The following is a 12,598-nucleotide window of genomic DNA, read 5'->3' on the forward strand; positions in this document are numbered from 1 at the left end:
GTTTTTGCAGTTGCAACTCTTCACATCTGTCTTCTTTCAGGTTGGCAGGATCTGATTTTCTGGTGCCAGCAGCTACCCTAAATACTGAATTTAGGGACATTAGGGGAGACTAGGGTAATGGCCAATGGGCTGGTGACCCTTGGGGTCACTACACCCCTATATACTTTGAGGGAAGTGAGCATAAACCTGTCTCAGAATTCCTAGGTTTATATCACAAATATGGTCATTTCTGAAAAGTAGTGTCCACCTCAGATTAGGCCAGTGTAGGGGTGGTACTAGCCTAGGAGTGTCACACTCACCAGACTAGCTAATGTTCCCGCTTGTCCAGGTGCCATAGGGCTCTGAACAAATGGGGTCAGGCTTCCCCTCCTGTGAGGGGAGCCAGACTCCCATCCCAAAGGCGGGAGCTTCTTTGAAGCTCCCCTGCTTTGGAATGCTAATCAGCAGGTCATCCTGTGAGAGGAGGTGTAAACACCATTTCCTGAGCAGGTATTGTTTCTGGCCTTGTGGTTCAGTCTCTGATGGCAGGCTGGTAGAAATCAGTCAGCCAACACACCAAGGGCTGGTAGGTTTTCTGGGGGAACCTCTAAGGTGCCTTCTGTGTCTATGTTTTAATAAATCCAACACTGGAATCATTTTGGGTTTATTCATACAAGGTGGTTGATACCCAACATCCTTATATTCAGTGAAGCCACCATCCAGCTGGGGAATTCGTTTTCACCAATGTCCAACACATGCCTTAAAATGGCTTCCCTGGTCACTTGCACTGGTAGTAATGGAATTGACCAGCACGGGCAAATCTGTTCTTACAGGTATGCCCTCAGAAGTAATATTAGGCACCCTGCCTTAGGGCTGTCAGGCCTGCTGTAGGGGTAACTTACAAATATTACATGCAATGTTAGAGGACATGGCACAGAGGGATTTGTGTCATGTTGTGTTTGCACTTTTGTCTGCACCAAAGCACACAGCCTGCTATGGCAGCCTTGCATGTGTGTGGGGACCCTTAGGGTGGCACAATTTGGGTTGCAGCCCATACGGACCCTTTTCAGCACCTCTGACCCTAGGCACTAGGGGCACCATTTATTAGGGACTTACAGAGAGTGCTAAGGTATTGCCAATTTGGGAAACAATTGTACTGTTTTTGGGAAAGAGATTTCACATCGAGACCTGGTTAGCAGGAACCCAGTGCACTTCGAGTTGAATCACATCAAATACCAGGCAAAAATGGGGGTGACCATGTCAAAAAGGGGCACTTTCCTACACTTACTCTTAACTGTCTTCGTGAATCAGCCTCAAAACATCTCAAATGGAAAAAATGTAATATTCATTACAATACATACAAATAGAAAGGACATCTTTGACTTTTATTGTGCTTTTAGGGGTTGATTCACAAAGTATATATGAATATGTGTAAGAGTAACGTCGTAGCACTACTTTATGATGTACTTTTAAATGCCTTGTGAATCTGCCCCTCTTCCCACAAACTAGAAAGTGGTGAAGGTAGTCTTTTAAAACACCACCTATTGACACTGTATGTGTATATATATATATATATATATATATATATATATATATATATATATATATATATATATATATATATATATATATATATACATACACACACACACACACACACACACACACACATACATATAATTAGAGAGTGGGCACAGACTCAGTTTCATTTGTGTTTTGTTTATTTTTATTTCAACATTATCAAAACAAACAATACGTTTCGGCCACCCCTGGCCTTGTTTACTTGTAGATTCAGTGACAAGGTGTTTCTTTTTTTCATGTTTTTATCAAGCTAGCCAGGTGATACAGTGCAAGTATCAACACTGAAAGCAGACTCCAAATAGAGTTTAGGGCTTGTGGAAAACAGACTGCAATGGTTTGTAGAGCGTAGAGACGAGTTTTAAAAACTGCATAAATATAAAAACTCATCAGATGCCACATATAAGGCAATATCAATAGCCCGTAAAGAAATTGATAGGACAATAACGAAAAAAAACATATAAAATGTTTAAATAGAAATCAGTACATTCATTAACCTTATACTTTTTTGTATTTTATTTATTGATTTTAAAGAAACAGCACAGTACATACAAGTCAAGAGCTTGATGAGTGAACATTTTGTCACAGCATAGCAATCGGCCATCTTGCAAGTGATATGATTGAATAGCACTTATATCACAATTATCTGTCTCGACCATCCCTCTCCAACAGCAGTGTGCAGTAGTCATGCAATTTTTCATCACAAACCACCCTCCCCATCCCCCTCCGCATAGAGTTCCCCATAGGTTCCCCCTTTTAACTCGTCGTAGCATCTTCCCTGCTTTTAACCCCTTCACCGTGTGGCAAATTCTGCCGCGGTGCGAGGTGGGGCGGGGCTGGGCGTGGTGCTCGGATACTCGGGAGCCGTCCGAATTCTACCTACTGATTAATTCACCCGCACAGACGGGAAATTAATCGTGCGTTGGTGAAGCGGCAACATTCGGACATCTCCCGGCCATCATTAGCACACATCTGCTGTGACTCATGACGGCCGGGAGCCGTCCTGAGCATGGAAGGTGTTAAGATATGTGGTAAATGGTTTCCAAATATTAAGTGGTCTGGAGCGTGCAGGCATGAGCTGCCAATATACATCAAGCTGCTCCTGGCAAGGTGCAGCGTCCAATAGCCACGTGGCATGTGCTGACCCAGACCGCCCTCCCAGTGTATAGCTACCCTGCGCTTGGCCTGAAGTAGCAGCATCTCCGCAAGATGCCGGCTCGCCCTTGGTATCATAGCTACGTCCCCCAGCAGGCATGTTACGGGGTGTGGAACCAGATTAGTACCTGTAATGAAGCTGATAGTGCTGCAGACTTGAATCCAAAAATCCATCACCGCCCGGCAGTCCCAGGCCATGTGCAGAAAGGAGGCACCCCTGTCCAACAGCAACAGCAATTCGAGTTGTCTCGCAGCCCCATTGTGTGCAGCTGAGCTGGTGTGCGGTTCATCTTATGTAGGTACTTAAAGTGAATCTTCTTATAGTTAGGGGGAAGTTTCTCAGTCTGCCTGCAGCAAAATGGCCAGCTTGCCTCTGCCCGATCCCTCTCCCACTCCTCCCATGCTATGGGCGTGCCCACTGAGGTAGTTTTATCGAGGTGGAATACATTTGTGTGACTAGCTTCCGCATGGCCTCATGGTACAGCTGCTCCAGCACCTCAAGTGCCGGGGGGGAGGGACTCTGGATATGTATTGTGTGCAGCCCTACAGGTTGTGCGCTATTGGTAATAGAGCAGAGTGTCAAGCGCTGTAGCTACCCTTGGTGTGGGATGTTGACATTAACCTCATACTAAAAACACAAGAATTAAAAACTGCTACAAAATATCATATATCTTATTGATAAAAATTGAAATTACTACAATTATTTCAAACTTAGAATTAGGGGTGGGCGGAATTTGCGGAATCGCGTTACGCAAATCTCGGCGAAACGGTAAAAATTCTCCGCGAACAAGCAGAAATTTCACGAACACGCGGACTTGCTTGTTCGCAATGCTTTTTTACTGTTCGCAATCGCTGTTTGCGTGCTCGGGGGAAAATATCTCGCAAACATGCATTTTGAGAACGCAAACAAGCAAAAATGTTGCGAAGTTGCGGAATGCAGAATTTTGGTCAATTTTGCGTTCTCCGTGGAACGCGAAATTACCCAAATTTTGCGAGCGGATCGGAATTTGTCGCTCAGGCTTACTTAGAATCCTCAATTGTCAAAGATTTTAAGAAAAGATATTGTTATGCAAGTTTGTGCAGATAGCAAATACTGATAGAATATTGATATTGCCCTGAAATTCCTTATTTGCAGTTGTAGCCAATAATTGAGTTGGCTACAAAATGACCCACAAAACCTCTATGTCAAATACTTTCAGCTATACAAAGTGCCTAGTGTACAAAGTGCGGTGCATAATAAAAATGCTAAATTAAATAGCAGCATATCATTTATGGATAACAATATAGGGTAGCTAGAGTCTAATCTGATATATCTCACAGGTATATATTGCATATAGCTCTCTTCATACATTTTCATGGTGATATTTCTAAATGGCAGTAGTCTGTCGCTATAGAAAATGATCAAACTCTTCACCAAGATTCAACCCATTTGGCATTCTGGCATCTAGATTCAGAACATATCGACTTTCTAGTTATCTCAAAAGTGATTACCGGGTGCCAGGCCGTCGCAGACTGGGAATCGAATCAATAACATAATATTTTAGATAACTGAGGTTGTGATTGTGGACTTGTTTTAAGTGGTGAGCAACAGGGTAAGTTGGATCTCAGTTAGAGATCTTAGTTGTTGCAAAATACGCACATGCGCTTGTAGTTTTGTGCTACTGATATAATTTAGTTTACAGGTACAATTTAAAATGTAGACTGCATATTCTGTTTAGCATATATCAGTTATTAAAAGCCATGGACTTTTGAAAAATCTGTTTTTGTCAGAGAGCCAATTACTAGTTGGAATTATTGGTGAGCTACTAGTTACTAGGGCATCACTCATGGATGGAGCTTCTCTGAACGTCAAAGTGGGCTTTATAGGTAGAATCGGCCCTATAATAGGATCAGTTAGGATAATGGCCCCCCACGGCAACTCCTCTCAGTTGTTGGAATTTCTTGGTGTTAAAATGAAAGAAATTATTTAAGCACCAAGTAATCGTAGATACCAACATATCGCTATATTTATATAGCCGCAAATATATTTATATATTATTGCACAAAATCCCATCCAACTCGGCGAAGGAAAGTTGCACACCAATTCCATACACAAGGCAGCGCGTTTCGGCTGTAATGCCCTTTGCCAAGTTAGCGTATCGAACCCAACGTGCCCAATAAATAATTGTGACATCATTATGGAGATAGAAAAAACATTGTATGTCTTGTGTTGGTCCAATTCAAAGTCTCTACAATTCTCTCAACATGATTAATTCTCAGTTGAATAATTATTGAAAACAAGTAAACATATTCTTATTAATATGCATTGTTTAGCAAATTGCTTTCACTTTAGATGACAATGGGCATAGTAGAAAGACTCTCCATTTCCTCCTATTGACTGTTGTTTTCAACGTCTACAGAAAATGTCCATGAGATTCCTTATTAATGGGGTCATGGGTAGCCAACACATTCATTTGTTTTATCCTATAAAAGTGCATAAAGTGGCAAAATTATAACACAAAATATACAAACTTAAGACAGTATATCGGATTAATACTCATTTATCCATGTCTCTTTATATTCAAGAAATACGATTCATTATACTATATCATATACATATATTGAATTACCTTCACAATAAAATCATAAATCGATGTATCTAATATCAGACAAATGCCCCAATAGATGTCATGGATATTAATTCATCTTTGTAATAATACTGTCTGTTAAATACCACTGCCGGGTAAGTGCCCCAATGAATTATCAAACTGATTGGGCAAGTGGCCATTCGTATCAGATCACAATTTAATGTGGTGTGATTTAAGTGTCCTCAAACAATAAATTGTGAGTAAAAAAACAACATAAAAAAAGAAAATTCAAATTTCTAATCAATATATATATATATATAAAATAATAAATAAATTAATATATAAATAAAATCGTTATAAATACAATTAAGTGAGATATATTGGAATTGCAATGTATCAAAACTAACCACAAGATGATGGATTCCTACAATAAAATCACAGACCATTGTGCCTGTGTAACAATTCATGGCACTCATGTGGTATTTAACAGCTCTATTGACACCCAATAGATGAATAAACACATATCAATTCGGGCAGAGAGGGTCACAAGAGAAAGCAAATTCAGTGATACAAGAGGAAGTATCATGCATTCTACCTTTTTCTGCATTCCCCGAAGGTCTATCTTTTGACTTTTCCCAGTCAATTAAAAATATGGACACAGTTAGCTGAGTCACGAGCATGTGAATGAGTTCAAGGGCCTGAAAGAAAGGAGGAAGAGTTAGACACTTTTTCACAGTCTACACCTGTAGTACAATATCCTTATGCACATCAAGCACATTTGTGTTTGAGGATTAAGAGTATTTTTACAAGAATTGTTCTCACAAGCAACCAATGTGTGGGTCAGAAAAACATCCGAAGTGTTTGGTGAAAACACACAGAGGAGGGGTGAATAAAAGGTGCTTGGTGTGTGAACATCATTAACCATACAAATATTAAACTTGTTAGATAAGTTATGATTTAGAACTCTTGCACACAAAAGTCTTGTTGGTGCAGGAGACAAATTTAAGAGATATCATAGAGAAGGAGCCACTGCAATCTGCTATAGCAAGACATGGATAAATACAGAAATGGCGAGAGATAAGAGGCAAAACAGATCTGCCCTTCAGTTTGGAATAAGGGTCCAACACAAAAAAAGACCTCCCTCTGAACTGTTGCCCACTGAATCAGTGGACTTTGGGAATCATGGGACTAAAGAATTTAAACCGGTCATGGGAAGGAAATGCAGTGAGTACATAAAATGAGGTGGAAGTTCACAATTAAAAGGTGGAGTATTAGTTGAACAGTTGCTCTGGAGGTGTGGAAAGGGGAGATAATTGATTTTCTGGAGGAAAAGCTGTGCCTAAATGTAGAGAGGACTCCTCAACTTATATTACTAAGGGTTCACAATGAAGTAGTTGCAAGACAGGCACAGGCATTTATATTTATCGCAATGACTGTCTTAAGAAGGTGTTTAGCGACAGCCTGGTTGGATCACTCCCCGCCCTCGCTTCATCAATGCCTATCCCGTCTCATAGCCATGTATCATACAGAAATTGCAGTATATACCCCACCAGTTGATGAATTTGGGCGACCAGTTTTCCAGTAGCCCTTTGATCTTTTCTAAGGTTGTTTTCTTGTTTTGTTCTAGAGTCAACCTTAGGCTTTTCCCAAATTGGATTCCTAGATATTTGATAAACCCGGGTTGCCAGGCCAACCCTGAAGTTTCTACTACCTCTCTTGTTGTGTGTATGTTGAGGGGCATGCATTCTGATTTGTCTCTGCTGAGCTTGTATCCCGAGTGTTTAGCGTATGTTTCAATGGTGTGCATGAGTGCTGGTAGGGAGTGAACGGGGTCCTCTGTAATTATGAGTACGTCATCGGCGTAGGTAGCGACTTTGGCTATGGTATTGTTAATGGTTACGCCCGCCATATTTCTGTTGGCTAGGATGTCCCTAATCAGGGGTTCAAGTGCTAGTAGGAACAGCAGCAGGGATAGCGGGCAACCTTGTCTAGTCCCCCTTTCGAGGTTAAATTGGGCCGATGTTGCTCCGTTAATAGCTATCTGTGCTTTAGGGTTTTTGTACAGCGCCATGACTTTCTGTGTGAAACCATCTCCTAGACTGTGTGCTTGCATACTTTTCTGTAGGAAGTGCCACAATACTCTGTCAAAGGCTTTTTCTGCGTCTATCGTAATTGCTACCGCCGAGTTATATGATTTAGAGAAGTGCTCTATGACCTGGCAGAGAAGTCTTGTTTTGTCATGGGACATGCATGTTTTTAGGTAGCCAACCTGTGTATTCCCAATCAGATGTGGGAGCACTTTGTTTAGTCTTGTGGCTAGGATTTTGGCGTATAGCTTGCAGTCTAAGTTTATTAGTGAGATGGGGCTGTAGTTTTTGGGCCATTGTGGGTCTTTGCCTTCTTTGGGTGTGACAATTATGTTGGCTTGTGACATTTTTTCTGTTACAACCCCTTCCTTTCCGCAGTGGTTGAAGACTTTATTCAAGACCAGCAGTAGCTGGTGCTGGAATTTTTTGTAGAAGGGTGCTGTATAACCATCCGGTCCTGGGGCTTTGTTGTCTTTTAGTGCCTTAATTGCTGTAGTGATCTTGTTCGTTTTTATGTCTTGACCTGGTGTGCTAGCTTCCTCTTTCGCTATCTTGGGTAGGTTTAGTCTGTCCAGGTAGGCTGAGCAGCCCTTCTGGTCCAGATTGTTGTCTTTTTTGTAGAGTTCTTTGAAGAATTCCATGAACGTGTGTAGGATATCTTTGTTCCGGGAGTGTGTCTTGTTGTTTATATCTGTGATTGTGGAGATACAGTGTTGACTTTGTTTGTGTTTGAGATAAGACGGTAGGATTTTCCCTGCTTTGTTAGCCTCGCAGAGGTTGATATGTTTATATTTTCTTATCCATATGCCTGCTCGTTCGCTCAGAATCCTATTGAATTCCTACTTTTCCTGGGGAGTTCTGTCAGGGCGTCTGTGTTCGAGGTGTCCCCAATGTGTTTAATTTCTAGTTGTTTGATTGCACTTTCTAGCTGGTCTAGCTGTGCCTTTGTTTCTCTGTCTCTTCTGGCCTTGATTTCTATTTGCGTGCCCCTGATGGTCGTCTTGAGAGCGTCCCACAGGTTTTTTGGATCTCGGTCTGGTGTGTCGTTTTCCTCGAGATAGTCCTTAATGGCTTTCTCAATTCTGTTTTTGTCCTCCTTTTTTGCCATAGTTATGTTATTGAACCGCCATCAGCGGGTGATGTGTTCGTTGTGTCGACTTGTTAGATGTAGGCTAATGCAAGAGTGATCAGAGATTGTTCTTGCAGCAATTTCTGTGTGTTCAATCAGGTGTGTGTGTGAGCCTGAGATGAGGATGTAGTCTATTCTACTGTAGGAGTTGTGGGGGTTGGAGTAGAAGGTGTAATCTTTGGTGTCGGGGTGTTGTAGGCGCCATGGGTCTTCCAGGTTGAATCTGTAGAATATGTTCTTTAGAATGTTGTTGGAAGCGGGGGGTCGGGCTTGTGACCTTGATTGTCTGTCTAGGGTGTGGTCCAGTGCTAGGTTGAAGTCACCTGCTAACACAGTCATGTCGTTCCGCTGGTTAGTCTCTAGTTCTCTCGTTACCCCCTCCCAGTATGTTGTGTCATCTGTGTTTGGTGCATAGATGTTTGTTACCAGTATGGTTTCTTCCCCTCTTTTCAGCTGTGTGATCAGTAGTCTCCCATCCTCGTCATACTGTTCTTTCTCAATAGTTATCTTGGATTTGCTATTTATCAGGGTGATTACACCCCGTTTTTGGCCCACTGCCGGTGAGCATGTAGATTGACCTATCCATCCGCCCTAAGCTTGCTAGCATCTTCCTTGGATAGTTTGGTTTCTTGTAGTAAGATGATATCCCCTTTAGTCTTAGCCAGGTAGTCTAGTACTTTCTTTCTCTTAATCGGGTGATTCAGACCCTTGACGTTGAGGGAGAATATCTTTAGGTCAGCTTGCAGTGCATTATTGTTGTTCAGCGTCTTGGTTTACACGTCGCTGGGCACGTCCTAGGCTTTACATGGGTATAGTTACTGCGATATCTGGGTGAGTGTGGTATATCTGCGTGAGTCAAGGTAGTTGGTTGTGATGGTTGCGTTAACTCGGATGGTCTAACTGGATATTTCACAAAAAGATAGACCAAATGTTTAACAAATTTATATGGCGAGACAAAAAAACCTAGAATAGGCATCCCAAAACTAAGACTGCAGAAAAATCTGGGTGGTCTCAATGTGGTGGACCTGAGAACCTTCCAGACAGCCTTCATAGCTAGACAAGGTACGCATTGGGTACTTACGGAACAGCCATATACACCAACCTAGCTCTCTATAGAGAAAGCCATCCTAAATAATGCAGACCCCTTAACACTCCTCACCGCCAACAAGCAAGCACAAAAGAACAATCCGATCTTTAGGATCCCTAGGCATGCGCTACTCAAAATAGACCAAAAGCTAGAGTATAGCATCAAAAACTCGAACTGGGAAACACTCTGGGCAAACCCCAAGATCAAATACAGAGGGAAGACCCTCGACATGCCGTCATGGAGAAAACTTGGACTCGTATCCAGCTCAGTTGGATGACGAGAGCTCACCACACACCTTCAACAGCCGGAGAACACGACACGACCTCCCGACATGGAACTATACAATTTCCTAGCAATCAAAACAGCCCTAACAAAATCAAAGCTTTCCAAACACAAACCCTCAATCTTTCAGTACATGGAGAACATAAACAAGACGGGTCACTAGGTCTCACACTTGTACAAACTCCTCTGCCCAGTCTCCTCCAAACTCAACACAAAGAACATCAGCTACTGAGAAACACAGGTGGGCTCCAATTTCACTGAAAAAGAACTACAAACCTTCTGGGAGGCCCCATCTAAAAATATGATATCCCCAGTACTAGCACAGACTAAATTCTGGCTATTACACCAAGCATACTGGACACCAGCTCGACTCGCATCGATAGGCCTCAGAGACAATGACAGCTGCTGGAACTGCGGCACAGAAAAGGGTGACCTCGCGCACCACATCTTTCACTGCAGTAAGGTCAGCAAATTCTGGAAGAAGGTGTTCAGCTTCATCAACAAAGCCCTAGGCTGTACTCTCGAACAAACATTTGCCACAACTACCGCAGCTCACATCACAGCAGACATAACCACACAACAGGATAGAAACCTCCTGGACTTTCTCCTGACAACAGCAGTAAAAAAAGTGCTAGCCAAATGAAAGGGCACTGCAAAAGCCACATTCAAGGGTTAGCTCAACTGGGTGATATTTATCAGGGGGGCAGACATCACTGCACTAAGACACACACCAGGGAGGAACCCCAACCGAGAGATGTGGTCAACTCTAGACAACTTCCTTAGTCCATACAAACCCCTATAAACAACAAATGACGATGGACCAGCAAAACGCAACCCAACGAAGATCCCGTGGTTTAACACTAAACAACCGCCCGACTATTCCATGTTCTGTGTTTTCGTTTTATATACAAATTCGATAAGCGCGGAATCGTAATAGGCTATATGTTCAATGTTGCATATGAGCAAGACTGTGGGGCAGACAAGCGAGGAAGACACGACCAGTCACTCATCACAATCGAGCACAGCCACCACCGCATATCGCAGATCCCTATGTGTATGCCCGTGATACTTGATATCGGTTATATGCCACATTGTATTCTGTTATGTGTAAATACCAATAAAAAAAATGTAAACAAAAGAAATTGCAGTATATGGATAAAAAGGATAAGTTGCTAGGAAAAAAGGGCTAAGAGAGTGGGCACCCGTTACTGAATGGATCTCAATGATGGTAGAAGGATAAGAGGGGGAAGAACTGGGGAACAGGCGATAGTGTGGTTTAAATTATATGCACTTTATCTGATAAATTGTCTTTTGTTTACTATTATTTTTATATGCATAATGCTATTTTATACTCTGCTGGATCTGATTTAATTGTAACATGAATTGTCTGGTTGGGTTGGGGGTTAAAAACAAGAAAATATAATAACGATTATAAAAAGAAAATTGTCCTAAAAGAGGAGCGGTGTAAGATTTTCTGTATCCCTCAATCCAAAGATTATTGCCTTAAACTACCTTTGCCACAGCGAAGATAAATCTGGCCATATGCCTGCACATTTGCCTGATCTGCGGGCATCATGCAGCAAGTTGTGACCATCCAAGTAAGCTGTGCAGAAGGGTAGGTGCAGGAATGTGGGTAGGAGAACCGTGCAGGAGCGTGGTTGCAGGGGCCTGGGGAGTCAGACAGTACAGGAGGATGGGTTCAGTGGTGTGGAGAAGGGCACGGTGAGGGACAGAGGGCAGAGGTAGGCAGAGAGAAAGGGACATTGTCAGGCAGGGAGTAAAAGGAATACAGTGGACAGGTGGAGAGTGGAGGTGGTGATCTGGCTTTGCTGGGTTGGGCTATCTGAGGGGTGACAGATTGTGAGCTTCATTTGTACACATCCCTCATGGGCAAGGTGGAGGGCTGCTGCTATGAAGCATTACTGAAGCTGTCTTTTTAAACAAAAAAATCATAACCATTCACTTCATAAAGCTTGCAAACTAATAAAAATGGGAAGTTACAACTATGCACACCAGTATAACAAAAAAGACTTGTGCTCCATTTATACCATAAATAAACAAGCATTTGCAATGCAATAGGTCTCGCATTACTGAAAGTTTGAGCTCTTGGCGTTGCAATATTATTTGCAATGCTAATAGTTTAAACTATCATTAATGTGGGACCGATTGCATTGCAAATGCTTGTAATCTAGAGTTGCCCTTTTACAGAAATATTAAGAATCCCACATGAAAGAGGCACGAGAGGAAGCTGAGACAGCCAACGCTTAAAAGAGCATTTATCTCCTTCTATGACTGCCTTTTATGCACAGAAGAGGATGATGCCTGCGCCCCGGGACAGACATCCGAAGAACAGACATCATTCGAAATACTGCAGACATCTCACAGAAGGCAGCTAAGCAGTATGAGAATGGACTGCGGCCCCCCACCCCTCCTACGCTGGCCTCTATATCCTTGCTGCCTTATGGCCAGAGCTGCCGACTTTGGAGCTGGGGAACCAAGTTTAATCCTTGGCGTCGTCTCGGCATCCTGTGGTTCTGGGCAAATCACGTAATCTCCCCGTGCCTGAATGTGTCCTTGTGTAACATAATTGGTGCTCATGTAAAGCGCTCCAATACCTACGGGTTGCATTTGCGCTGTATACATCTTTTTAAAAAATACAACTAGGAACGGTGTGTGCTGCCAGTGCCAAACCTCTGGTGTGATAGCTGGCAACTTAAAGTGAGAGCAATTTATT

The 12,598-nt window shown here is 42.5% G+C and overlaps 1 protein-coding gene across 4 annotated transcripts in view; it reads right to left on the minus strand.

Annotated features, from left to right (window-relative positions):
• LOC147677997 (meckelin-like) overlaps positions 1-12,598 on the minus strand; it is a 275,453-nt gene that overhangs the window by 72,770 nt on the left and 190,085 nt on the right. For all 4 annotated transcript variants that reach the window (XR_015302475.1, XR_015302474.1, XM_086945878.1 and 1 more), the window contains exon 19: positions 5,875-5,977. Coding sequence is in view for 2 of the 4 variants with exons in the window: in XM_086945878.1 (XP_086802004.1) it covers positions 5,875-5,977 (103 nt within the window). In the remaining 2 variants the exon portion in view is untranslated. The remainder of the gene's footprint in view (positions 1-5,874; positions 5,978-12,598) is intronic.

The sequence above is a fragment of the Lissotriton vulgaris genome, chromosome 12, assembly GCF_964263255.1.
Source record: "Lissotriton vulgaris chromosome 12, aLisVul1.2, whole genome shotgun sequence".
In the NCBI taxonomy this organism is placed as follows: Eukaryota; Metazoa; Chordata; class Amphibia; order Caudata; family Salamandridae; genus Lissotriton; species Lissotriton vulgaris.